The 26,981-nt window shown below is 41.4% G+C and overlaps 3 protein-coding genes and 1 pseudogene across 3 annotated transcripts; 3 read left to right on the plus strand and 1 right to left on the minus strand.

Annotated features, from left to right (window-relative positions):
- The first annotated feature begins 549 nt into the window (after window positions 1-549).
- LOC121765410 lies at window positions 550-3,237 on the plus strand (annotated as a pseudogene).
- Window positions 3,238-4,405: 1,168 nt separating this feature from the next.
- Window positions 4,406-6,998, minus strand: LOC121765411 (peroxisomal membrane protein 13-like). Its single transcript, XM_042161555.1, has 5 exons — window positions 6,850-6,998; window positions 6,200-6,439; window positions 5,475-5,803; window positions 4,913-5,005; window positions 4,406-4,788 (listed from the first exon to the last, which is right to left on the minus strand). Exons 1-5 carry the CDS (start codon window positions 6,872-6,874, stop codon window positions 4,576-4,578), a joined length of 900 nt encoding a protein of 299 aa, XP_042017489.1. The 5' UTR covers window positions 6,875-6,998; the 3' UTR covers window positions 4,406-4,575.
- Window positions 6,999-14,136: 7,138 nt separating this feature from the next.
- Window positions 14,137-14,619, plus strand: LOC121764323. The gene is made up of 2 exons (XM_042160362.1): window positions 14,137-14,312; window positions 14,406-14,619. Exons 1-2 carry the CDS (start codon window positions 14,137-14,139, stop codon window positions 14,617-14,619), a joined length of 390 nt encoding a protein of 129 aa, XP_042016296.1.
- A 6,503-nt stretch (window positions 14,620-21,122) lies between these two features.
- LOC121765808 lies at window positions 21,123-25,401 on the plus strand. The gene is made up of 7 exons (XM_042162052.1): window positions 21,123-21,693; window positions 22,283-22,382; window positions 22,875-22,940; window positions 23,113-23,227; window positions 23,446-23,528; window positions 24,275-24,336; window positions 24,964-25,401. Exons 1-7 carry the CDS (start codon window positions 21,467-21,469, stop codon window positions 25,073-25,075), a joined length of 765 nt encoding a protein of 254 aa, XP_042017986.1. The 5' UTR covers window positions 21,123-21,466; the 3' UTR covers window positions 25,076-25,401.
- Window positions 25,402-26,981: the final 1,580 nt, after the last annotated feature.

Consider the following 26,981-nt stretch of genomic DNA (forward strand, 5'->3'; position numbering starts at 1 on the left):
CGTAAATCATACTACTACTCTATATTTCCAATTCAACGAAGAGAGTACTCTACTACCACTTATTTCCACTTATTCTACTCTATAAATTGCCCGCACGGGCTTAACTCAGTTGGTTCCTGCTTGGTAGATTGTCCCTAAGCAGACAGGATCGAATGCTGGCAGCCGCAGTGTGGAAGTTTCACCACTGTGGTGGCTCCTTGTGTGCTGGTTACCAGTGTAAGTTCCTCCCACCTAATGGACCGCTGAGGTACCGTGTTTGAACCCCTCCATAGCGATGTCGGGCCGGGTTGGTGGCTCCTTGTGTGCTGGTTACCAGTGTAAGTTCCTCCCACCTAATGGACCGCTGAGGTACCGTGTTTGAACCCCTCCATAGCGATGTCGGGCCGGGTTGGTGGCTCCTTGTGTGCTGGTTACCAGTGTAAGTTCCTCCCACCTAATGGACCGCTGAGGTACTGTGTTTGAACCCCTCCATAGCGATGTCGGGCCGGGTTATGGGGGCGCCTGGGGTGGGCGAATCACCTTTTGTCCCTATGAGTAAAAAAATAAAACTCGTCAAAAATATCCAGATCAGAAACATTGACTGCTGCTATTCTTCTCCAAAGCTGTATTCTCTGCAAATCTTCTAATGGAATCGAACGAAAATAATAATAATATTTGATTTTCTGATCAGGAAATGTCCCAAGCTGATGTCTCTTACAGGTTCAATCCCTTTACGAACTTCCAATTTTCCCTAAGTTTTATTTTCCCCCTTTTTGTTCGTTATAACAATCATTTTCTATTTGTTTTTATTTAGCTATTGATTGTGATTTTGTTATTTCTAGGATTGTTGGGTTTGGTGATTGCAACTATTGGATATTTCATTTCCTATTTTATTTTGTTTAGTAGTCAAGAACTCCTCTCTTTCAATTGAATCTTGCTGCCTTGTGTTTCTGTGAATGAATATTTGAATGTTGTTAAATATGAATGAAAAGTTCGCAATTTTGAATATTTAACATCAATAAAGGATTCATAAGGATTTGATCTTTTATCATATCAGTGTGAAATTATTTTTTCTCAGAAATAATCTTTTTCCCTGGAGTTTAGGTTTAATATCATACAACAATTGAATGTTTGAATCTTGTTGTCAGACATTGGTTTTTGTAAAAAAATTGATTGAATAGAGAATTATTACTTGCAGTTTATGTTGATTTCTTTTAGCAGGATTGGGATATGAAATTGGCTTTTATTTAAAAGAAAAGAGGCCTTTCTTGGCACTAGCTTTGTTTTTGTTTAATCAGTTGAACATTTGGTGACTGATTCATCTCAAAGTTGAACAAAAGCTTACCACTTTTAAGGATTTTGGATATTGGCATTTGGAAAATACCTCAAAATAGAGAAAAAAGCTTATAAAGCAACCAACACTAAGCCATCTCCAAGAACATAATGTGCTTGCTGAATCTAAAATTTTCTATCTCAATAGCTCGTTTTCTGTGTCCTATATTGCGGATTGATTCTGTTTCGTTTCTTGATGTTTAACATTTCTGATTCTTGTGGCTATCATCTCAACCTGACATCTCAAAAATGTCATTGCAATGGTTCGTTTGATGTGTCATTTCTTGCGAATTGATTCGTTTCATTTTCTTGACTATCTACAGTTGTGGTTCTTGTGGCTATCATCTGAACTTGACATCTTCCAATCGAGCAACTTCTAGCATCGGCTCCAAATATAGCAAGTCCATCAACAAGGGTTTCTTTTCATTCCTTTCCATTGATCCGAGCCGATTCACTCAAGTCGATAATGTGAACTGCCTCCCGATATCTTGGGGGCCCTACCGTTCAAAATCAAGGCTTCTCTGCCGCAACTGTGGAATCCTCATTGGTTATGGATACGGGGATTCCACTGCTCTTTGTGGCCTCGACTCACCAGGCTCCTCCTCATCCTCGTCTTACGAGAAAATATTGGTGAAAATCCGAGCTTTACAGCCTTCCGAAGTCCACTAGTGTTGCCGCCACCATGGAACAGTCCACACACATACTCCTACTCCCCGATGACTGTCTATACTTCATTTTCCAGAGGCTCGACTCCAGCTTTGACCGTGACGCATTCGGCCTGACTTGTCACCGTTGGCTCCGTATCCAAAGTTCGTGCCGTAGGTCTTTACATTTCCAATGCTCTTTCTCTCATCGAACGCCCGTCTCACTACCTCAAGATCCGATCAGTATAGGTTACCTCCATTTGTATCGGGTGCTCAACCGTTACCCTCGCTGCACTCACTTTCCTTGTGTGGCTGCACCGATCTCCCGGATTCCGGTCTCTCCTTGTTGATGGATTATGGACCGAGGTTGACAAGCTTACGCCTAGATTGTTGCTTTGGCATCTCAGACGACGGTCTCTTCTCCGTTGCCCGGGGGTGCCCTCGTCTGACCGATCTTAGCCTCTACCGCTGCAACATAACCGACACCGGCGTGAAAGCCTTGTCCGAGTCTTGCTTGGCCTTGGAAGACGTGAACCTCTCATATTGCTCGCATGTAACCGATGCCGGCATCATGGCTCTCTCTCGGAACTGTCGTCGCCTCCGAGCTGTCAACATATCTCACTGCAGAGGCATAAACGGAACCGGCTTCGAGGGGTGCTCGCGTAGTCTAGCGTGTCTTGAAGCTGATTCTTGCAAGCTCGAGCCGAAGGGGATCCAGGCTATGTTGAGCGGAGGCGGGCTTGAGTATCTCGACATCTCCAACCTCAGCTGGTGCATCCAAGGTCACGGCTTTGCGGCCCTCGAGACAAGGCTTGCCTCCAAGCTGACCGTGCTCAACTTTCGGGTTTGTAGGCACATAGATGATGACGGTGTCGCGAGGATTGCGCGGGGCTGCCCGTCCCTGAGGGAGTGGAACTTGGCCCTTTGCCAAGAGATCAGCGTGGTGGGCTGGGAGTCGATCGCGATGTACTGTTGTGCGTTGGAGCGGCTGCACGTGAACCGGTGCCGGAACCTCTGTGACCGAGGGCTGCAGGCGTTGAGAGAGGGTTGTGGGCGGCTGCGCAAGCTGCATCTCGGCCGCTGCTGCCGGGTGAGCTCCACGGCTATTGAGATTTTCAAGCTGTTGAGAGGGGATGTGGTTGTCTCAGATGAGGAAGTTATGTGCATTGCGCCCCGTTGAGCTCTTCTGCTTGGAGAATTTGTACATTTGTTGGGAAATATTTATTGGGGTTTATAATTATATTCAACTTTTTGTTTTCTTATATAATGCATGTTACGAAAAGAATTGAGTTCTAATATTTCTAATCTTTCCTTTCTGACAAATTAGACTATTGATATTGTTGTGAAATTAAGAGCACCACAACGGTCACCCCGTTGGGGTACTGTCCCGTCTTTCCGGGAGGGAACGGCGACGGGTTGCCATTGCAGATGTCTCGTCCCAGAGGGCCTCCTGCGTTGAGGGGCTGAGCCCTTACTTGCGGACACATGCCAACGCCACGTGGTGCTCCTTGGTCATGCAGTGACGCCCACTTGCTTTCTCTGTGATTTGGAGTCGATTTGACTGATTAAAATTTGATTTTTTATATATTTTAAAAAAATAGGAAAAATTAAAATTAATTTATCATTCAATTCTTTCCAAAATCATTTATAAATATCTCTTCGTCACGTAATTTTTTCACACCTAAAAGTATTTCTCACTCATTTTTCTCTCTAAAAGTATTCATTTTCAATTTAATTATAATTTTAATCATGTACTCCACAATTTTTAATGTTTAAGAATTTGTAATGTAATTTTCAATTTTTTTAAATAAGTTCAATTAATAAAATATTTTTTTGTAAATTATATTTTAAATTCTAGAAATAAAATAGTGAGATTCATAAATAGTGAATGGAAGGAATGGTTGTTGTCTCTTAAATAGGGGAAGAGGTAAAAAAATGATACTATGTGATCCATGAATAGTTTAGGGACGGGATAGATAATGGACGATCGTTGATGATGCCTTAAGGCATGTGATCGAAAAATGACCTAAAAATTGTTATCAAACAATGAAAAAAGATTCTAGTTATTGTTTACTTATGTGGAACCTTGTTATAAACTTTATATTAATAATAAGAGATACATCAATACAGATCTATAACCACACTCTTCATATCTGTATTAGTTTTTTCTAACAATTTATTAATTGGAATAGTATTACTAGTACTTTGTAACTTTTAAAGCAAAATGTTTCTTTAATTATAAAAATATACAATTGCTAATAAAATTAATGATATTTTCATAGTTAAAAGTAAAATTTATAAGTTTCACACTATTTGTTGTTTAGTTGGTATATAATTACCTCTAATCATATCGAAGAGAAGAGCCATGAATCTTCAACTTTTGTCACATTAACCCTCCAAAAAAACTTCACACATGACATGTAACAGACATAAATAGAACTCAAGCATACTTTGCGAACAATCTGATCACAATGAAATTGAAGAGTGTTACATGGTTGAGAAAAAACAAATTTTCAGATATCACTATAGAAACTGAACAGGCTCCGCAGCTTTAGAAACTGAATAGTGTCTTTATAGGAGAGAATTTTACTCCACAACTTTGTATACTTACATAGATGCATTACCTAGCATCACCCCATACGTTATCCCAACCACCACTTGGTGCCGCGGCCTTGGGGCCCTCGATGTAGTTCTGATTTCCTGGCATGTTGTGAGGTCCCGGTAAACCTTCAGCGCCTGGTGGGTGGAGACTCTTGGGTTTTGTTCGGACTCCTAATATTCTAAGAACAAATCTTGCAAGCTCCCCATATAGCATTCCGGACCTATCAAATAGCTACACAACCATCGAGGATTTAATGCGTGGGAACACATTTGAACTCAAACGATATTACTATCTAATTCATTTTCTCTCTCGCACAATTTTAGAAACTGAAATGGACACGAGTGGAAGCAGATACCTGAAGCAGGGCAGACATGAACATATGGAAAGCTTGAGTATTCTGGTCAATCAGAATTGCCACCCTCCCAAAGAAATTAACTACTCCTTGCATCTGCCATTGTCAAGAATATTTAGTATAAAGTTCAGATAGGTAGCTAGTGAGACATGAGCGGAAAAAAAGCTGCTAGAATCAATTAAAAAAATCCAATGTTTTCATATGCAGGGGATTATGCAAACAGCTGCATATCAATGAATTGTTGCTTGAGTTAGCTCAGAGGTTGATGTGCATAAAAAGGAACGTTCAACAATGCTTCATTTGAATTGTGTGGCTTTTCATGCTACTCATAGTATGTCCAGCGTGATGAGTTCTTTAATTTTAGGAATGGGGTTTAGCGTTGGTAATGTAGTGACACGAATAGATTGCAAATCGCAGCATAGGGTAAATTCATAACACATCGTTTCTTTAATTATCATTAAATTTGTAAGAATCAGTTTGGCGTACTACGGTATAAATCATATGATATCAATCATTCTGAACTAACATTGACAAGAAATAAAGACAAAGGATGCTTTTAGCTCACCACTCGCATTAGGGAAATCCAGAAACCTGGTGGTTGAGAAGGTTGTCCATAGGGATTGTTTGGATCCTGCTCACCATAAGGCCCTCCCATGCCCATTCCATATCCCCCCATGGGACCTCCTAAACCGCCCCCTAAACCACCACCATACATTCCTCCGCCGTACATGCCTCCGCCATACATGCTACTGCCCCCATAAAGTCCACTGTAACCCCCTCTATACATGCTATTCCCATACATCCCACCACCAATACCCATACCCCCTCCAAGTCCCCCATATGAAGAACCATACATCCCACCTCCGTATCCAGAGTTTACACCTGTACCATAACCTAAATAAGGGAAAATGTTATCACCGAGAAACATAATTAAATGGAAACATACATCACACTAGAAATTAAATGCACAGAGACACATTTATGGCATAGACAACTATTATATGTTGCGTTTGAGCACCTATACTTCATGAATAAGTTTAGTTTACATTTCAGATTCCTTCTCAAGTTCTCCTTAAGTCAGTCTGCGCATCATACGGGCAGTTTTACCTTTAATCAATGTGACCATGTTAACATGTAGAGGCTATAATTTCTCAAAATACTATAGATTGTATAAATGATCTTGATACAGAGACTGCAGTTTCATCTAGATTTCACTCAAAAAGAGGCACGCGCGTAGTAGCCCTTTATAGCCGTGTCTCTGCTCCTTTGAAAAGAAGAATTAATTGGTACCTCCATAAGTGCTCCCATATGTCTGTTGCTGCTCCCAAGGCCTGGCAGGGACTGGACGGCCGACTGAATTCACTGTATTTCTGTTAACATTCGTATTGGTTGTCGAAACAACTTCCCCAGGTTGAGCCATCCCAGAAGCTTCTACGACTTCGCTCGTATTTCCAGCAGAGGCTGGCCTAAACGGTGCAGGTCCAGAAGAAGATCCTGCTCTTTCCCATGGCTTTGGAGGAGGACCACTACCTGCACCAGAATTTAGCCACGTTATACACAGGTGATCTATGACAGAATTTACTCTATTCACCAAATTCCCTAAATTCCTTCATACTACGAGAAATCACGGCTTGAAGGATAGAGCTGGATGAAGATACAACAAAAGCCCTAGATCAATAGAAATCGTAAATACGAAGAATTTTTTTGCCGTGTTCGATCAAGCTGAATAATTGAAAGGCGCTAAGCAGAAGTTCAAAATGTTAACAAGATTGCGGAAAATTCTACGGATTCATAATCGTCAAGAATTCAATTCAATTGCTAATCCTGCCAACTAAAAAATAAATCAAACTACGCAAATAACAAAATACGCATAGAAATACATAAAAATCGACGAGAGGGCAGCTAAAGTCCACGGAATTAGCGAAATTCAGCTGATATACCTGCTGCTTGGGCGTTGTTCTCCATTGACGGAAGGTTCCTCGACCCTAAAATTGAAGAGAAGAGGGGAGAGAGAGAGATGATAAAATGATCGAACAATAGCAACAGAGCTGAATGTTTATCTGATTTTTTTTTGCACAGCCAAAGAAATTTCGTTGAAATGATAAATGACTGATTTGCCCTCCAATTATTCCACGAGTTTCATGAGACGCGGTGAAGAAAATGGCTGTGGAGCCCATTGTTCATCTTAATGGGCCACCTCAGCCCAATTATTATTTTTGACTGAATATTTGAATTTACATTCTGTCTTTTGTTATTTTTATTTCAATTTTTGTGTACTTCTTTAGGTAGTAATCGTGTCATATTTCTTTTTTAGTCAATTACTTTTATTGAAATCACTGCGATAGAATGTTGTTTATCTAACTCTTGGTAGATCAATGTTACTTGTGTTCCTTTTATTTTATTGGGCTTTGGTGATTTACATAGATCAATGTTACTATGAGTTTGTTTAAGAAAAATAGCAAACCTCATAACATCGCTAACATCTAAATTTGTCACTAAATTGTTTTTTAGACTTGAATAATGAATTAGTTGATATTCAAGTTCAAACTTTTAAGACCTTTGATAAGGCCTATTTCATGCATCGGTTTATGGGTGAAATGCATGCTACTTAATCGGTTTATCGCGCAAAACAAGTGTTAAAATGTGCAGAAATGCTACTTGACCAAGGCAGCAAGGCCGAACTGATCAAGCAAGTACAAAAGGAGAAAAAGGGCCAAGAATTGATCAAGGGGGAGCGATCAAGCAGTTAGGTGGGAACTGCTGGCTTCTAGAAGAAGAACACGTGAGGAAATGAGCTGGATATGGCGCACCATTCTGTTATCAAGGACGACGTTCTAGAAGGGGACACGTGCCGGAATATGAGAACGCAAGGACGAAGCTGTTATACGAATCTGTTACCAAAAAGCGTCGTCATTCTAGAAGAACAGCACGTAGCAATCAATGAGTCGCTCTCTCTCCGTCATTCTGGGAGTCGAATCGAGCTTATAAATAGATGATGTGCCACCACAAGAGGGGAATCCGACACTTTACTTTCCGTCTAGTTTAGCTTAGCTTACTTAGGTAGCGTAGTTCAGCTCTCTATCTTAGTTTAGTTCAGTTCTCTAGCTTCGCTTAGATAGCTTAGTTAAAAGGGCGACCAAATGGAGCGCTGCAGAATACTCATTTCTGTTAGCGTTATCTTAAGTTTCCCGCTGAGATTCTTCTCAGTTTTTACCGCTTTCTTAGTTTCTGAAGTGTTAGCTTAGTTTAAATTTCACGCTGTACTCAGTTTTTAGTTTAATCAAAATTGTTTTTTGTTTACATCATCGCATTTACTTTTCCGCTATTACCTGCAATTCACTTGACCCAGTAGTTAAAGTTCCATTGATCAAGCTAGCTAGTTTAATTCTGCCTAGATTAAAACAGTAGTTAAAAACTCCCAAGTTAAAGCGTGGCAGCAACCAACCCCCACTGTTCACTACTCACACACTCGACACACCAACTTCTCTATGGGATCTACCCCGAACTTGTCGCTTTACTGTTAAAGTTGTGCAAAATTGGGAGTTATAAATATTTTCTTGCGTGAGTAGGTTTGAGGATTGATTTGATTATGTGGCAACGACAATTTGCTAACTGATCCGACCGGTTCGATTATCTTCCATATAACTTGATCCAATTCCAATCCGTCGATCTCGAGCTCACCAAAATGGCGCTATTGCCAGGGAAGCGTGGTGTTATTTTATGTTTGTGTGTAGTGCGTAGGAGTAAATAGTTTTATTTCATTTTTTACTCATTTATTTTTCCTACTGTTGATGAGAAGGTACCACCAAGGCGATTACTGGAATCATCCCTTTATATACAGAAGAACTAACACTCAGTGGAGAATCCAGGAAGCCGGCGTAGTGATCACTCGTTACAGAGCCGCACAAGCAGCAGCAGCCACAGAGCAGAACACAAACCCACCACCACCTGAACAAGCAGAAGTAAAAATGGCCCTTGTCCCTAACGACTCGGGAATCGGCTCTCTACACGCTCATGATAAGAGAGAGCACACACATGCCATCGCCGCTACTCCTGGGATGTGGACCATCGCAATCAAATCAGGAGTACTGGCCGTTTTGTCCCACTTCTACGGCCTTTCGAAGGAGTGTTCGTATGCTTTTCCGGAGGAATTCTGCCGATACTTTGATATTCAGCCCGTGCCAGCTGGATCCACATCCGAAGATTACAGGCTTAAGGCTATTCCCTTCGTTTTGAAGGGGGGCGTGGGTGTTTGGCTGTCTAGGCTGCCAGAAGGATCCATCAGGACTTGAGCCGAATTCCGCATGATATTCCTCGATCATTTCTTTCCAGCATCGAAAACAAGTACCCGGAAAAGGGAAATTACAGAAGCTAGACTGGAGTATGACGAGCCCCTCGGCCAGTACTGGGATAGGTTCCAAGGGCTGCTTCAAGCATGCCCTAACCACAAGCTGGGAGAGAAGGAGATCTACTCGATCTTCTATGGCGGACTCACGGTGGACAGCAAGAACGACTTCAACCTCGCAGCTCAAGGGGATTTCTCCAAAACCCCATTCAGCCAAGCCAAGAATATCCTGGAGAGGCTAATTGAAGCCAAGCGGTCGTACGAAACATCTCAAGGGCAGTACAGGAGAGGAGCAGTGCACGCGGAAGAGGCGCGCAGCAATGAGAAGCTAGATGCTCGTTTTGAGCAAATGGAGAAAAAGCTGTTGGAGGCAGTGGAGAAGGCCAGGCTGCCACCACAACCTGCACCGAAGGAAACGCAGTATGTGCTGCAACAGCCCCCACCAGAAGAACATCACTATTACTATTGCGAGTTTCCCCCTGAGGTGGAACCGCAGGCCCAAGTGAATGTTTTTGGCAACTGGATCTAGGGGAAACAGAGAGATGCTCCATGGAGGGACCACCCCAACTTCAGGTGGACTAATCAGAATCAAAGACAAATAACCCCACCGCCGATACAGCAGATACAACCCTCTGACGGGCAGCCCAACTGGCCTGCTCTAATCCAGGATAGGTCAAGCAACGTAGGAAATAGAATACAAGGTGAACCTCAAAGTAACTGGTCAGGGGTACATCAAGGGAACTGGTCCAGTGGGGGAAATTCAACTGGTCGAGCAGACAGCCAGAAGGAACCTGGGGGTACAGACAGAAAGGTTTTCAGTCAAACAACCAGGGAAGGCAGCCGAACAACCAGACGGTTAGTTATGTCCCGCCACACCAACGAGGAAACCAGCACCCGGGAAATCAACTCTACAACCAACCACCATACCAACAGGAACACTGCGGGCAATCTGACTACCAAGGAGGTGGGGCACAGAATCAAAGATATAACCGCCACCCCAACGATGGCCCAGTCAGTATAATGGTACCGCACCATCCAAATGATGAGATGCGGAAAATCCAGGAGGCTCAGAAAGAGCAGCGGGAGGCGTTGGAGATGCTAACAGAACAGCTTTCTCAAGTTGCGATGTCGCTGGGTGAGCTAAAGGAGAATGAAGGAAAAATCCCAGCTACTGTACAGCCGTCTGGTCGCGAGCACATCAGCGAAGTATCTCTGAGGTCGGGAAGGGTTTTACAGGGCCCCAGTTATCCTGCATCGTCTCCTGCAAAGGATTCTGGACCAAGCTGTGAAAAAGAGGGAGGATCCAATGTTGAAGATCGAGCAAAAGAAAAAGGCAAGGAAAAGGTGGGAGGTGATGCCTCGAAAGAAAGTCAGAAAGAAGAAGCTGAGAAGGTTAAGCCATATCCGTACCGCGGAATGGTGACAAGAAAGAAAGAAGCCACAATCGATGTGGCAAATATGTTCAAAGATGTAGACGTGAAGGTGCCGCTTTTAACGGCATTAAAAATGTCTCCGATCAGCAAATTCATTAAAGACTACCTGGCAGGGAAGGTCAATGAGGAGGGTAAAATGATTGCAGATGAGATTGTCTCTGCCGTAATCCAGCGGAATGATCTTCCTTCAAAAAAGACCGACCCAGGAATGTTCACACTCCCAATTTCGATCGGAGACATTTAGGTAGAGCACGCCATGTGCGACTTGTGGGCATCTATCAATGTTCTGCCATACTCCATCTATCGGAAGCTGAGAGAGGCCAAGCTAGTCGACACGGATATAATGATACAGTTGGCCGACATATCATGTATTCACCCTGAAGGAATTCTGGAAGACGTTATTGTAAAGGTGAATAACTTTCTATACCCAGCTGATTTTTTTGTAATCAAGATGACAGAGCCCACAGCAAAAGAGTCGAGTGGAGTCCTACTGGGACGACCGTCCTTGTCCACAGCCAGCACTATCATAGACGTCAGTAATGGGGAGATCAATCTGGACTTCAAAGGAGAGCAGTATACGTTCAATATCGATGAGGCCATGAAGAGGCCAGCCGACGGAGAGAACGTGTATTCCGTGGATGTGACTGAGCCCTTGGTGCAGGAGTTTTTGGAAGAAGAATTTTTAAATGGGCAGTTCACGGACTCCGCAGTAGATGAAGAGGTCGAAAATGAAGTAGAAGAGCGGTTTGAGACAAATAAGGTCGGAGAAATGAACGACCAAGCCGTCGCAGAAGCAATAACAGAATTTTGCGAATGACCAAGGCCAACTGGGTCAGGTAAGACAGCTCAAGTATCTAGCCTAGCAAAGCAGCTTGATCATGGAAAGCCACTGGGTAATGAAGTTGCAGAAAACCCTCTGCCCACCGAAGAGCCAAAGCCCGCGAAGGAGTTGAAACCCCTTCCAGCACATCTAAAGTACGCTTTCCTGGGTGAAGGCGAAACTATGCCCGTCATTATAAATAGTCAATTAACCCAAGGGCAGGAAGACAAGTTACTGGAAGTATTACGAAGGAATCAGAAGGCTATCGGCTGGAAGCTGACAGACTTGGTGGGCATTAGCCCGGATTTGTGTATGCATCACATCCGGTTGGAGGAAGAGCAAAGCCACACCGCGACCAACAACGGAAACTCAACCCCAACATGAGGGAAGATGTGCTGAAAGAAATTGTCAAGTTGGTTTCAATCGGAATTATCTATTCCATTCCTGACAGTAACTGGGTCAGCCTAGTGCACATGGTGCCTAAGAAAGGAGGGATTCAAGTGGTGAAAAACGAGAAAAACGAATTAATCGCGACAAGGCCAGTTACTGGGTGGAGAATGTGCATAGACTATAGGAAGCTGAACCAAGCCACAAAGAAAGATCATTTCCCTTTGCCGTTCATTGATCAAATGTTGGAGAAGTTGGCAGGGAAACATTACTTCAGCTTCCTGGATGGTTATAGTGGCTATTTTCAGATCGTTGTAAATCCAGATGACCAAGAAAAGACGACATTCACATGCCCCTTTGGCACTTATGCTTACAGGAGGATGCCCTTTGGCCTTTGCAATGCTCCGGGCACTATCCAGAGATGTATGATGAGCATTTTCTCAGACCTATTGGAAGATTGTATTGAGATCTTCAAGGACGATTTCACTGTCTACGGGGATGATTTTGATCAAGGGCTACATAGCCTGAACAGGGTATTGGAAAGATGCCGCCAGAAGGACTTAGTTCTGAACTTCGAGAACTGCCATTTTATGGTTACTGAAGGAATAGTTCTGGGCCACGTAGTATCAAGCAGGGGAATAGAGGTCGACCCAGCAAAGGTAGTAGTCATTGCAAAACTTCCATACCCTACCAACCAGAAGGAGATCGGAGCCTTTTCAGGGCAACGCTGGGTTCTATAGGAGATTCATCAAAGATTTCGCAAAGATAGCCCAACCTCTAACAAGGCTTCTCCAGAAAGATGTGGAATTTGAATTCTCGGATGCCTGCAAGGCCGCATTTCAGTTTCTGAAGGACTGATTGATAAGCTCTCCAATAATACGTGCTCCCGGCTGGAATCACCCCTTTGAGGTGATGTGCGATGCTAGTGACTATGTTGTGGGGGCGGTATTAGGTCAGAAAATCGAAGGGAAGAGTTACGTCATCTTTTACGCCTCCAAAACTCTGAATCAGACACAAAAGAACTATGATGTGACCGAAAAGGAGATGCTATCAGTAGTCTTCGCATTTGAGAAGTTCAGGCCTTACCTGCTTGGGTCCAAGGTGATTGTCTATACAGATCATGCGGCCATCAAATACCTCTTGGCAAAGAAAGAGTCAAAGCCGCGGTTGATCAGATGGGTACTCCTTCTACAGGAGTTTGATTGGGAAGCAGTGGATAAGAAAGGATGTGAGAACAAGGTGGCAGATCACCTAAGTCGAATTCTCCAAGAAGATAATGGTGAAGCCATTCCAGACGCTTTCCCTGAAGAGTATCTCTGCCTGATCAAATCAATACCTGAGTGCCAGTGGATCAACCAAGCGGAAGAAATTGCTCAAGCCAACCAAGGAAGCAAAGGACAGAACACGAGGAAGGAGCCATGGTTCACGGACATGGCTAATTACTTGGTAACGGGGGAGTTACCCAGAAGTGATGAAATTTCAATGGCACAGAAGTTAAAGCTTAAAAGCGATTCCCGATACTTCTATTGGGATGATCCTTACCTATGGAAAATGGGGGCAGATCTAGTAATCCGACGCTGTATACCAGAATGGGAGCAGGAAAACGTAATGATCCACTGCCACACACTAGCTTGCGGGGGTCATTTTGGGCCAAAGAAAACAGCAAGGAAAATACTTGATAGTGGGTTTTATTGGCCATCCATCCATAGAGATGCTTATGAATTCTGCAAGAAGTGCCCTCGATGTCTACTTACTGGAGGAATATCTACTAGAGACGAGATGCCTCAGATTCCCATTATTGTCTGTGAAATATTCGATGTATGGGGAATGGACTTCATGGGACACTTTTCCCGCATCTGAAGGTAATCTCTACATACTGGTGGCAGCGGACTATGTGTCCAAATGTATCGAGGCGAAGGCAACTAGGACGTGTGAGTCCAGAGAAGTGGCGAAGTTCTTGAAATCTAACATATTTACCCGATACGGAGTGCCACGGGCTATTATCTCTGACCAAGGGACTCATTTCGTCAACAGAACTATCGAAGCTTTGATGCGAAAATATGGAGTCCACCACCGCCTATCCACACCTTACCACCCACAATCCAATGGCCAGGCCGAAATCTCTAATAGAGAAATCAAGGCGATTCTAGAGAAGACGGTCAATCCCACGAGGAAAGACTGGAGCCGTCGACTGGAGGACGCACTCTAGGCCTACAGGACAGCGTTCAAAACGCCTATTGGAATGTCACCATACCGGCTGGTATTTGGGAAGATGTGTCATCTGCCGGTGGAAGTTGAGCATCAAGCTTACTGGGCAATCAAGGAAATGAATATGAATACCGAGGTTGGAGCTGCAGAGAGGAGAATGCAGTTACAGGAGCTGGAAGAGCTTCGTCTGGACGCCTATGACTCTGCCATGTGGTACAAAGAAAAGATGAAAATGTGGCATGATAAGAACCTTCGCAAGAAGGAACTAAAGGTAGGCCATAAAGTTTTGCTGTTTCAGTCCAGACTGAAATTGATGCCAGGAAAGCTCAGATCTAGGTGGATAAGTCCTTATACCATTATCGCCATCCGAGCGAATGGAGCAAGCGAACTCCAAGGAAGCGATCCTGATTCACCTTCTTTCATGGTGAATGGACATATGGTTAAACCATACAGAGAAGGAATGGAGGCATTTGTAGTGGACGACATTCCACTACTAATGCCTAACTCTCCCCAGTAGACAGGTAAAAAGGGGTTGACTGGGCACTCATGGGAAGTCTGCTTGATCAAGCGACAAAGACTTAATCAATTAAACTGATCAAGTGACATCCTAAGAGAGCCTGGTCAACTTCATAAGTAGCTAGTGTAAATAGTTTTTATCGTGTTAATTTTATTTTCTTAATTAAAAATTCAAAGTTGGAAGTAAGGAAGGAAACTGATCAAGTGAAACTAGTGGAGTTTTCATAAAAAAATTAATTGTCTACTTGATCAGTGCCATTCGAATTTAATTGGTGGTACAGTAATTGAGTTGAGCAGGGCAGGTGATGAAAGGACGTACGCAGTCACTGAAAAGGTGTCAGGAAGCGCCAACCGTCACAGTGAAAGAACACCCTGGAGAGAGGGATGAAGCGTATCAGAAAAGTTAATCCAGCTGGCACTTTGAAAAAGGCGCGCCCGTACTTGAAGAGTTGCAAGGATCTGAACGGCCGCAAGGATCTCAACAGTCGCAATATCATTATAAAAGGCAGATTTCGGATCAGTAGACCACTTTTACCCAAGCCGCCTACAATTCATTCCTTTTGCTCCATTCAAAAATTCTCCCAGAGTTCAAATTTTTCCGAAACATCATCGCCTTCGCCAAGACATCCCCACATTACCAGTAATAATGATTCTTGAACAAATCCCAACTTCATCTTCATCCTCTAGTTTCCATGCCGGGAGTGATAATCAAGAAATCTCCCCTCAGGCCCAAATCGAAAACCCTAGCCCACCTACACCAACCACCGCTCCATTACCCGAAGTGGACGAAGAAGCTCAACGGCGTTTGACCAAAATCCTTCGGAGTATGCCTTCCGATTTGGATCCCGCGACTGCTTCCGCAATCTTGAAGGACCGAATGGGAATTTCCCGGTCGAAAGATCGAGCCACGACCTCCACACCGCTAAATCTTCCATCTCCCCAAACACAAGCCACCTTTCGCACTCCTGAACCTACCCCCTTTGTTCCCTTGGTACCTTACGGAGGGGACGATTCTGAAGAAGAAGGAGCGGCGCAGCACACCAGAGCCCCAGCCGAAGAAGCGCCAACCGTACCGCCACCACATACAGAAGAAACGGCTGCTCCCAATATTCCGACACCACCCAGCGGCGGAGGCTCCAACCCACCCACTCTTTTCGAGCCAACACGACCAATCGACGTTGTGAACATCGAAGACGATTCCACGGAGGACCTTCTACCTCCTCCTCGCGAAATACTTCAACAAGGGGAGACGGAATGGACCTTCATTCCTTATGCAGAGGATGAGTCGGCTCTGGAACAGGAGGAGGAACCGCTGCACCGCCGGGCGCGCAGTATGGAAGCCGACGTGCTGGTGAGAGAAGTGGAGGCCCGAATGGCCAACATGCAGAGGGCAGAGGAAGGACAGAAGGAAAGGCTCCGTATGGCGCGACAGTTGTTGAATGAGTCGGACGAACCAGAAAACCAAGAAGCCGTTGGGGGCGATAAACAAGAAGGCCGGGGCGGCCGAAAAAGAAAGGAAGGCTGTTGAGGACAACCCCCAACAAGCTAAGAAGAAAATGAAGGGGAAGGAAATTGTTACTCATCCCCCGAAGAGGATGCGCCACCTCGCCACTCAGGGCATTGATATTGCTGACCAGAGTGCCCCTTCAAGAGAAGGAGGTGGGGCAGTGACGCTGAGGATAGGGAGCTCCGGTGGGCCCGAACATCCCGCAGGCAACTGGGAAGGCCTGCATCGCTCTCCGTTGCCGAATATACCAAACAAACGGTGGTGCTGACCACGGACCTCCTCCGGCAGATGCTGGTATTTGAAGACCCCAAGTGGAATGAGGAGGTCCAACAGAGGGTAACGGACACAAAGAAGCTGAATGCAGGCAAGAGACTTCACCAGCCCTCCCTGGAGGCTATCCGGGTTGAGGAAAAATTTACTCAGTATATTACTGAGATTGGTTTTGAATGGCTGCTGGAGATCGAGGATACCTTCGTGCCCACAGACCTGGCCAAAGAGTTCTACACTTCCTTCCGGTTTACCGGGAGTATGAACTTGGAGGCTAAGAGTATTTCTTTCCGGGTGTTCAGGCGCAAACAGAAGATGACCCTGAACGAATTCTCTGTGTGAATGGGGCTGCATACAGATGCCCATATTGCTAGTGGAGAATGGTTCGGGCGCGACACTGGCCTTCCTCAGCAAAAGTCGGACTTTGATCAGCAGGCTGTCTGGCAGGCCTTGTGAAATGGACGTGCCCCCGAGTTTAAAGCTTCTGAGTCCAGAGGAGACCATATTGCCGATCCGACCCTCCATCTTGCTCAAGCCTACATGGCATGCAATCTCCTTGGCCACCACAACACGTTGTCAATCATCACTCTGGCCGAGCTCTATTTTATGTGGTGCATGAAGGAGCAAAGGAGGGTGCACCTAGGCTACTGGATTGCTTACTCGATTAGTCAGATTGCCAGTCGCCCTGTCCGCCACCTCAACGTTTGCCACCTTCTCGGAGCCTACCTCAGGCGGAATTGGACCCTAGAATTCCAGGAGGATATGGAGCTTCCTCGTCGCTGCCCAAAACCAGAATTGTTTAACACTGATTTCTTTGTAAGAATTCAGGTACTTGAAAGGCTGCGCGACGGGAGACTCCGCTTTATCTCAAAGGTTCGAAAGGAGAAGCAGGGCGAGCGGCAAGAGATCAGGCTGGCGGAGACAGAGGAAGCCGGACGCGGGAAAAGGAGGATAACGACGGACCAACCAGCAAGCCCCGACAGACAACCAAGGCAGAGGTTGGAGCTAACAACCGTAGCAGAACCAGAGGAGGCTGCACGCGCTATCAACGAATGGAGGGTCCGCGTGGATCAGCTGCTAACGCAGGTGGTGGAGAATTCGAATGCCCAGCTGGTCGCTCAATCCAGGGTCTTGCAAGCTATTCGCCAATTGACCCTCGCTATGCAACCACCTCCCTCTACAAGATCTCCTCCACCTCGGCGCCTTATGTCCTCCAGGCCACCTTTAGCGTCTTCGAGTCAACCCCCAGAAAACTTTGAAGTACACCCCCAAAATCTCCGCTCGTTTTAAGTTTACAAACAATTTTTAGTTTTATTTGTTGGTCTGTATATACTCATGCTCTTTTGTTCTCTTACACTTAGACCTGGTTTGGGTCTAAGTGTGAGAAGTATGCATGATATTTTTGCTATCTCTGTTTGCCTGTGTTTACCTATTTAAGTTCTGTTTTTCTGTTTTGATTAGAATGTTTTGATTGTTGGCATTATCTCACACTTAGCCCAATGTCTGGTCCAAGTGAGAGAAGTTTCCCTTGTTGTTGTGTCGTCGCCTGTGCCTAACCCTTTTTTCCACTGCATCCAGTCCCTCGAGGACGAGTTCATATGCAGTGGGGAGGGGGGACGTGTTAGTTACAGAAAAATCATACATGCTGAAGTTTTTTGTAGAAAAATACAAAATATTAGATAAAATAGGCAGTATGCATGAAATTGGATAAGTGGAAGACTTGATTACTTTTTGGAAGAGTAAGAAAAAAGATACAGTATGCTTACATGTAAAAAAACTTGATTGCAATAAAACTTGATCAGTTTGAACGACGCAAGTATGATGGAAGCGCTCAATTTTTAAACCAATTGTGAAAGCCGTGAGTTATAAGCCAAAAGTAGAACACTTTCTACTATTTCTACAAAAGAAAAAAATACGAGAGGCTGACTTTTAATATTAAGTTGAAGATTGCACAAATAGTAATGACTAAAGGCATTAGGACTTAGCCATTTGAGCCGTGTTCTTCCTTCGTTCCACGAACCCGCCTCATTAATCAAGGCACCCCCTAGTTAGCCAATTCGAGCCCATACACTCTTTCCCTTTCTTTGAAACTTTAGAACCAAATTTTACGTTTTATTATCACATGAGGAAAAAGGGTCGAAGAGATGAAGCTTTCCGGAGGAAATGAACCAAATTTTAATATATATATTAAAAAAAACGTGAAGATGAAGAAAATAAAGGGCAGGAAAATGTTACAACCTGACCCGGAAAATCGAAAGTTAAGGAATAAGCCAGAAGTTGAAAATGCCAAAGGTCGAAGCTTGACCAAGTTAAGTATCGAGTAGAAGAAAATAATAAAAACCCCACTCTAATTCAACAAGTCAAATCTTTGTTTTTTACGCATGTGTTCTCTTTTACAATTTAAATTTTTAACTTAGGACCCCTAGGACCCTACCCTAATACGTTACTACCCCTCAAACCCCGTTACGACCCAAAACAAAACCCTTAAGGAACTATCTTGTGCAGTCCGATTCGAGGTATTAAATTTGAGGCAATACCGAGTGAACAGTCCTAACATCTCTGGTGAGAAATGAGCGACTGAGTGAATCCAACAAGTGGTTTAAATTGAGCAATCTTGACAAACTGACATCTTGATCAAGCAAACGCAAGAAAGAAGAAACATAAGCTACTGAAGATTGGATTGACCTCGGCCTCGGGTATGATTGTTGAAAACTTGTTCGGTCTAATGCATACATGTAAATATATGTTTTGAGTCTTGTTCTTCTCTTTTCGTCTTCTTTTTATTTTTTATGAGCAAGGCCGAACTGATCAAGCAAGTACAAAAGGCAAAAAAGGGCCAAGAATCGGGGGAGTTGATCAAGGGGGAGCGATCAAGCAGTTAGATGGGGACCGCTGGCTTCTAGAAGAAGAACACGTGAGGAAATGAGTTGGATATGGCGCACCATTCTATTATCAAGGACGATGTTCTAGAAGAGGACACGTGCCGGAATATGAGAACGCAAGGACGAAGCTGTTATACGAATCTGTTACCAAAAAGCGTCGTCATTCTAGAAGAACAACATGTAGCAATCAATGAGTCGCTCACTCTCAGAATGAGCGAATATTCACTGTCAAGATCGTTATGTAGTTGGGAGTCGAATCGAGCTTATAAATATATGATGTGCCACCACAAGAGGGGAATCCGACACTTTACTTTCCGTCTAGTTTAGCTTAGCTTAGTTAGCTAGCGTAGTTAACCTCTCTAGCTTAGTTTAGTTCAGTTCTCTAGCTTCGCTTAGATAGCTTAGTTAAAAGGGCGACCGAATGGAGCGCTGCAGAATACTCATTTCTGTTAGCGTTATCTTAAGTTTCCCGCTGAGATTCTTCTCAGTTTTTACCGCTTTCTTAGTTTCTGAAGTGTTAGCTTAGTTTAAATTTCATGTTGTACTCAGTTTTTAGTTTAATCAAAATTGTTTTTTGTTTACATCCTCGCATTTACTTTTCCGCTGTTACCTGCAATTCACTTGACCCAGTAGTTAAAGTTCCATTGATCAAGCTAGCTAGTTTAATTCTGCCTAGATTAAAACAGTAGTTAAAAACTCCCAAGTTAAAGCGTGGCAGCAGCCAATCCCCCGTTCACTACTCACACACTCGACACACCAACTTCTCTGTGGGATCGACCTCGAACTTGCCGCTTTACTGTTAAAGTTGTGCAAAATTGGGAGTTATAAATATTTTCTTACCTGAGTCGGTTTGAGGATTGATTTGATTAAGTGACATCGACAATTTGCTAACTGATCCGACCGGTTCAGTTATCTTCCATATAACTTGACCCAATTCCAATCCGTCGATCTCGAGCTCACCAACCTTAATAATGTATTAATTGAAATTGGGACTGATCTACTACTTCCATAATTGATGGGACCAAAAGTCCGAAACAAGTGTATTTTTCTTTTCATTATAGAATAGGTTAATGCAGGAATAAGTGATATATTTTATAAATATAATAATATAATATTAACCATACAACTAATAATCCATAATTGACCGGACCAAAGCAAGTGTATTTTCCTTTTCATTAAATGATACGTAATATTTGATGGGACCAAAGCAAGTGTATTTTCCTTTTCATTGTGTAAAATTCAAGTATATGTTTATGTATAGTGTCTTCCGTGTTATAAATATAGTATATTAATAAGGGATATTGGCTGCGAATGCTAAACTTTCGTCAAATTAAGATTTTGTATATCAATCTTAAAACTTTCTATGATTTATAAAATATTTAATATATTTTGTTTTAATTTTTATAATTAATAAAGATTTTTACTCTAATTATAACTTAGTACTATAAATTATAGTTTAACAAATGAAATTATAATTATTCATAATGTTAATAACTCGAAGCAATTACAGTTTAGTATAAATCATAATTTAACAAATGAAATTATATAATTATTCGCATGCTAGATTCATGAAGTTATTCATAATGTTAAGGACCCGAAGCAATTAATTAAATACTAGTACTACTTCATACTTATATAATATTTGCAATTTTACCATAAGCAATTATATAATGTTTGCAAAATCTTAACATTGTGTCGTATGTATGGATTGGAACAAAAAATAGACTTTCCAATTATTATTTTCAATTAATAAATAAATACATTCATATTTTCCTAATCAAGACATGTAAAAAATAAAGATGTTATGAAATTTCATCCGCGTGATCTTTTCGCTAATCTAAGCATGCTCGATATATATATTTATTCAAGTTGATTGGATTCTGAAATAGTATAAAAATTGAAAAAGGTTTTTAAGGAAGCGTCTAATCTCACCAAGATCCCCCTTTTTTTTGCCGCAAATATTAACATTGAAAAATCAGCCAATTTTATATTCCAAAAGCTAATGCTTAACCGCCGATCTGAACGGATTCTCGCCGTCCATGCTTATCTGATTGCAATTTCCCTACTTTATACACTTTGTTATTAATTTATTCCTCCTTTTCCGTGAACCAATTCAGGATTTTATCCAAATTGCTGTGAACTTCAGTTGAGAGCTGCTATTGCGTTGGATTTTATACAAGTTTTGTAATTTTATGGCTGCGAGTGCTAATCCTTCAGCTCCTGCTCATAGCAACGTCAGTAACGGCGCTAATTCCGGCAATAGTAAGGGCGATACGTCAGACAAGGCCAACGGCGGTGGGGCGTCGGCGAAGGAGAATTCGGCGGTAGAGCCCAACCAGAGAGGGCTCCGTCACAATCCTGGTTTATCCCTTGATTGGACCACGGAGGAACAGTCGAAGCTCGAAGATTTGCTGGCAAAGTTAGTTTTTTTTTGCCCTTTTATTTATTGTGAATTGAGTTGAGATGCTTTAGTTTATTTGTGTTCGAAATGTGCTGTGTGATTTGGATGCGTGATTACTGGGTATTGGATTCTTGTTCGGATTCTTGTAGGGTTTATTTGAATTTTTGTTGGCTCGGAATGGTTTCGGATGTGAGAATGTGGATTGTTGGTATGGTTTGGTTCAGTATAGTAATTACTTGTCCTTGAATTTTTTCTACTGTGTTTCGTCTGTTTAAATGATGGTTTTGAGGTTATGGGCGTATTGTGCCATTTATGGAGAACTGCATATTTGGTGATTTGTTTTTTTGATTCCCTTAATTACACATTTGCTAGTGTTGTTTTCCCCAATAGTAACTGTTAATGCGTCAATGTATCCATCCCATAGATATTTAGTTGTTTCTCGTGCAGATTAATTTTCTATACTGGGTTGAGTTAAGTGGAGAGTAGAATAAAGTAGATAAGTGAAGAGAGAAAATCTATCACTTACATTGTTGGGGCATCCCAATAAGGAATATTTAAGCCATATCTTGACCTGCATTGTTTTTATGTTTATCTTTACCTTTTGCAGATATGCCTCAGAAACAACTGTTGCGCGGTATGCACTAATTGCTCAGGCACTACGGGATAAGACAGTTCGGGATGTTGCATTACGTTGCAGATGGATGAGTGTAAGATATCATAATTATCAATTCCTTCAATTTTCACTTTTTGATGACCTCTGCCTTCTTGTAACATTGATAATATTATCAATACATTATATACTTCAATACTATACAGTCGTTTATGATGACCTTGGTTTCTAGAAGCATTAAGTTGCAGAGGTTTTAGGGGGTGGTGATGTATTTCCCATAAATGTTTGGGGTAATGACAACTAGAGGTTTCACGGTTGAGTTAGTGTCCATGAAAAAAATAACCAATCGTAAAGTTATAGCTATATGTGATTGTGACTTTTCTACATTAAGTTCCCATTAATTGATGAAATATGTTTAAGTCTATTGGAAGAAATAAACTTTAAATTAACATGATTATTGAATCTCCTTTTTTTCAATTTTTGCGAATCTATGATGATGATTAACAGCAAGAAGTAATGTTGAACAAAGAAGAGGCAACTTTTAAAGATCTGCTTTATGTTAATGCTAATTTTGGTTTCTGATCTGCAGAAAAAGGAGAATGGCAAGAGAAGGAAAGATGATAATGGTTCATCAAGGAAAAATAAAGACAAAAAGGTACTAAGGACAATTCATGTTATGATCTTCCAAACTGAGGGGAATTTCTTACCTGGATTGTGATGTTGACGTAACCAGCTTTTAATAGATATTAATCTATAACTTATCTGTAAATCTGTTGAATTGATCTAACTAATATTTTCCTCCATTATTGCTACATTTGGATTTTCAGGATAAAGTTTCAGATACACTGCCGAAATCATCTCAAGTAGCAAACCTCACCAATGGCCCTGCCTATGCTCAGTCAGTGATGTCAGTGGACAGTGATGACGGAATCCCATTTAGTGGTCAGTAGTTCATGCTTTTGATTTACCTGCTGCACAACTAGATGCTCCGGGCATGGAGCAAACTTGTCTCTTGTGAAAATATCATAATGCATATAAATTCAGTGATATTATCTGTATTTGTTTATGAAGATTGATGCCTATTAGTTCTTGATGACATTGATTTTCTTTCTGAACATTTTACATATATGCAAATTTGACACTTTGAACTTGTGAATCAGTTATCGGTGGTGCTGCTGGACAACTTCTTGAGAGTAACGCTCTGGCCCTGGATCAAATTTCTACCAATTTTTCTGCTTGCAAGGTACTTGCAGCTTCAGTACCTGGAGTTGAACTAGCTTTTGTCATATAATCATGATTCATATGATAAGCATTCATGTTCCTTTAATAGTTAGTGGATAACAAATATTAGTTGAAATATTGTAGACTAGGTTATAATTGAAAATCCGTGATCATCTTTACTTTGCTTGATATTTTTCCATAAATGGATGCTCAGCCAATGACATCTAGTTTCAGCTGTTGGAGAAAAGAAGCAAATGAGTTTGTCAAACACTTAGTAAACAAAATGTGAAATAGTATTGAAATAAAGATAACTCATTCGAAAGAAGGTCCTGCATCACGGAAAGCCTCTACAAATCTGTTCAATACTATACTTGTAGTTTCCCCTTCAACATCCAAGGACATGTATTTATAAATCTAGAAAGAAGAAAGACACCATGTACAGGAAAATAAGTGGATAAGAATAATAACCGGTTTTGCATTGCATTACAAATACTATAATAACAAACTTTTTGCATTTAGAAAAGTGAGTTCTCTTGGTTTTGCAAGACCATCTTTGTGTCAAGTCAGTTGTATTGCTTTGAATCTGTAGCTGAATTAACTATTGCATTATTCTTCATTCTTTGTTCATATTTATATTCGTAGCCTTTCTAATTTGAAGTACTATATAGGTTAAAATTTCAACTACTTTATCATTAGTTATGACATGGCACAAGCTACTCTTTAGAACACTAATATTAATTATGTCATGTTTGCATATCTTTTTTGCAGATTCATGAGAACATCAATCTCTTTATCCAAGCTCGAGCTAATATCATTTCAATCTTAAATGAGTATGTCCAAAGCAGTCTACTACTCATTTTATGTTTGAATATAGCTTTACATTCCTTCCAAAGCATGATTTAATTTCCATGTATAGCTTTACATTCCTTCCAAAGCATCTTTCTTGCCCCATTTTCTCATTCATCTATTCCTTTGTTTGGAAATGTTAATGGTGTTTTGTGTTGTTCTATCAAAATTTGTTGATCTTTACGTGTAATCCTGTCTTCATATACTATAAATGATCAGTCCTATTTTACAACTTTAAGGTAGATTTGACTTCATAGAAATTAATTTAGCATATTTTTGGAAGAAAAAAATATTTGTGCTTTCCTTATTTTGAGTTTTCTGTATGGACCCACTTTTCCGTTATGCCATGCTGTCTTTTTTTCCCATAACAATTTGTAGAGTTCTAAACTTACGTCTATCTTAAAATCTCATGCGGTACATTTTCGGTGAAACCTCACTATCAAGTTTCTGCATTCCATAGATTAAGAAAGCATCCATACACAATATCCCATGTGCTGCGGTTGAATTATAGAAGTTGCTGCATTCTATTAAGAGTTATGTCTCTGGTTACTCATAGTCCTCCTCCTGTGAAATTCAGACATTCTAATGAATCTGAAAGGTGTTTTATGCAGCTTGGGTGACATGCCAGAATCAATGAAGCAGATGCCGCCACTTCCTGTCAAGCTAAATGAGGAGCTAGCCAACTCCATTCTCCCTCGAACACCCCTTCCTAAGAAATCTTGATTGTCTTGCGCCATCTACATATAGCGACTCTGAGATGCTGCTAAAAAACAGGGGTCCATGACTCGATCAGATTTGCAGACAGTCCGCTGTAGTTAACTGGAAAAATTTGTCAAAGATTCAGCTACTCGGAGCTTGGCTGGCCTCTCATGATCACCAGTTCCTTGTGGTGGTGTTTTTTGGTAGAAATTTCTGTGTTTTTGCATCAGTTGCTTTATCCATCATCTTATGTAAGAAATGTTGGGAGTTGTATAGAACTCTCTAATTCTTAGTGCTGTAAATAATTGTGGGCAAGAAAGTTATATCAATTTTATATCATTGCTAGTCTACCCTTGGTGTATTTGGTGCACGTGTATCTACTATGCGTAATATATCGTCTATTTCTACGTGACTGCATATTCATATGTAACATCAATAGTAATGTTTTACTACTTATTCTTATTGTTCGATTATAAAATAATAGTGAGATAGAGTATGAGATGAGTTTTGTCTTTGCTTAAATTAGTAATGGATTATACATATTTGTTTGGTTTCTTAGATAATATTTAGGATAATTTTAATAATATGTTTGGGTAATGAGAATGAACATAAGATTAGTACTTATGAATTAAACCTATATCCTGTATTAAATTAGGACAATCACATTGATTTCATTAATTAAGAAGCAATAAATAATAATGAATTGATAAACTAATGCATAAACTAGTTGTGTTGCTAAATAATTGAAATTTCCAATAATTGCGAGAACCCAAAAATTCAACCAAAAACGGTCACATTCTTGACTCGTGGACCATAATCGACCCCAATAATTGAACCAAATCGAAGATGGACCATAAAAATCCAACGAAAATGCTCTGAAATGGAACAGAGAAATTCAACAAAAATGGCTTGAATTACAACAAACTGAACTTGGAGAGCGAAATCATTGCCATGGCTGCAAAGAAGTTTCCTTCTAAGTTCAACGGCCAACACCCAAATCATCACAGCAAAGCCAAGAGAGAGGAGAGATAAGATAAATTTAGTCTTAGGGGTAGCGGTGAGATTGAGGGGCAACCGAGTCCGAGTGGGACTCGACAAAATAGAAACCGGCAGCGAACTTGGTTGAAATGGCAACAGAACATCGGATTATCCAAAAAGAGAGATGTTATGGCATATCAGGGCAATTGAAATGGCGACAAAATTGAATCAATGCTATTTTGAGCTTTTTCTTTTTTTGTTCTAGATTAGAACTTAGATTCTTTTAGTGTACTAGAGTTTTTTTTTATTCCGTGTTTGGGAGAAACGCATGACCCTCATGCGTCTCTTTTTAATGAAACGCATGACAGAGATGCGTCTTTTATAGAGACGCATGAGGGACATGCGTCTTTAATTTTTTTCGATTTTTTTGAGTGACGCATGACCGTCATGCGTCTTAGGGAGAGACGCATGAGGGTCATGCGTCTATAAATACATATAGAGAGAGATTGTATGGAAATTGTGACACTCAAGCTACACGTCTAGTCATGTCAAGGGGCAGGTTTTTGCAGAAATTGGGAAAAAGTGAGAAGAGAGAGAGATTGTACGTTCAATTTTGAAGAGAGAGATACTGTGACACTCAAGCTACACGTCTAGTCACTCTAAATTTATATGCCTTCTGCCTAAATATTATTTTGCTTTATACGTTCAATTTTAAATTAAAAATTGCACTGTATTTAGCTTGTTAAATAGCCTAAATAAAGTGTTTAATCATAGAAACTTATGCCTAAAAGTACTTGATTAATAACATAAATATAATGTCTTCTTTTATACTCGTATTTTGCTTATCAAGAGGCACATATTTAAATTTATGAGTATGATACATCTTATCTCATATGAATTTTTAACATAGTTATATGATTAATTAGGGAAAGCTAACATATTATGTTTCTTA

The sequence above is a fragment of the Salvia splendens genome, chromosome 14, assembly GCF_004379255.2.
Source record: "Salvia splendens isolate huo1 chromosome 14, SspV2, whole genome shotgun sequence".
Classification (NCBI taxonomy): Eukaryota; Viridiplantae; Streptophyta; class Magnoliopsida; order Lamiales; family Lamiaceae; genus Salvia; species Salvia splendens.

Excerpts from the sequence above, each read along its gene's own strand:
- LOC121764323 (XM_042160362.1), top strand. The coding sequence starts at position 14,137 with ATGTCACCATACCGGCTGGTATTTGGGAAGATGTGTCATCTGCCGGTG. Across the intron at positions 14,313-14,405 it reads GACGCCTATGACTCTGCCAT|ACTGAAATTGATGCCAGGAA; the intron begins GTGGTACAAAGA and ends GTTTCAGTCCAG.
- LOC121765808 (XM_042162052.1), top strand. The coding sequence starts at position 21,467 with ATGGCTGCGAGTGCTAATCCTTCAGCTCCTGCTCATAGCAACGTCAGT. Across the intron at positions 22,383-22,874 it reads TACGTTGCAGATGGATGAGT|AAAAAGGAGAATGGCAAGAG; the intron begins GTAAGATATCAT and ends TCTGATCTGCAG. Across the intron at positions 23,228-23,445 it reads TGACGGAATCCCATTTAGTG|TTATCGGTGGTGCTGCTGGA; the intron begins GTCAGTAGTTCA and ends CTTGTGAATCAG.
- LOC121765411 (XM_042161555.1), bottom strand. The coding sequence starts at position 6,874 with ATGGAGAACAACGCCCAAGCAGCAG. Across the intron at positions 6,440-6,849 it reads GAACAACGCCCAAGCAGCAG|GTAGTGGTCCTCCTCCAAAG; the intron begins GTATATCAGCTG and ends ATTCTGGTGCAG. Across the intron at positions 4,789-4,912 it reads TCATGTCTGCCCTGCTTCAG|CTATTTGATAGGTCCGGAAT; the intron begins GTATCTGCTTCC and ends ATGGTTGTGTAG.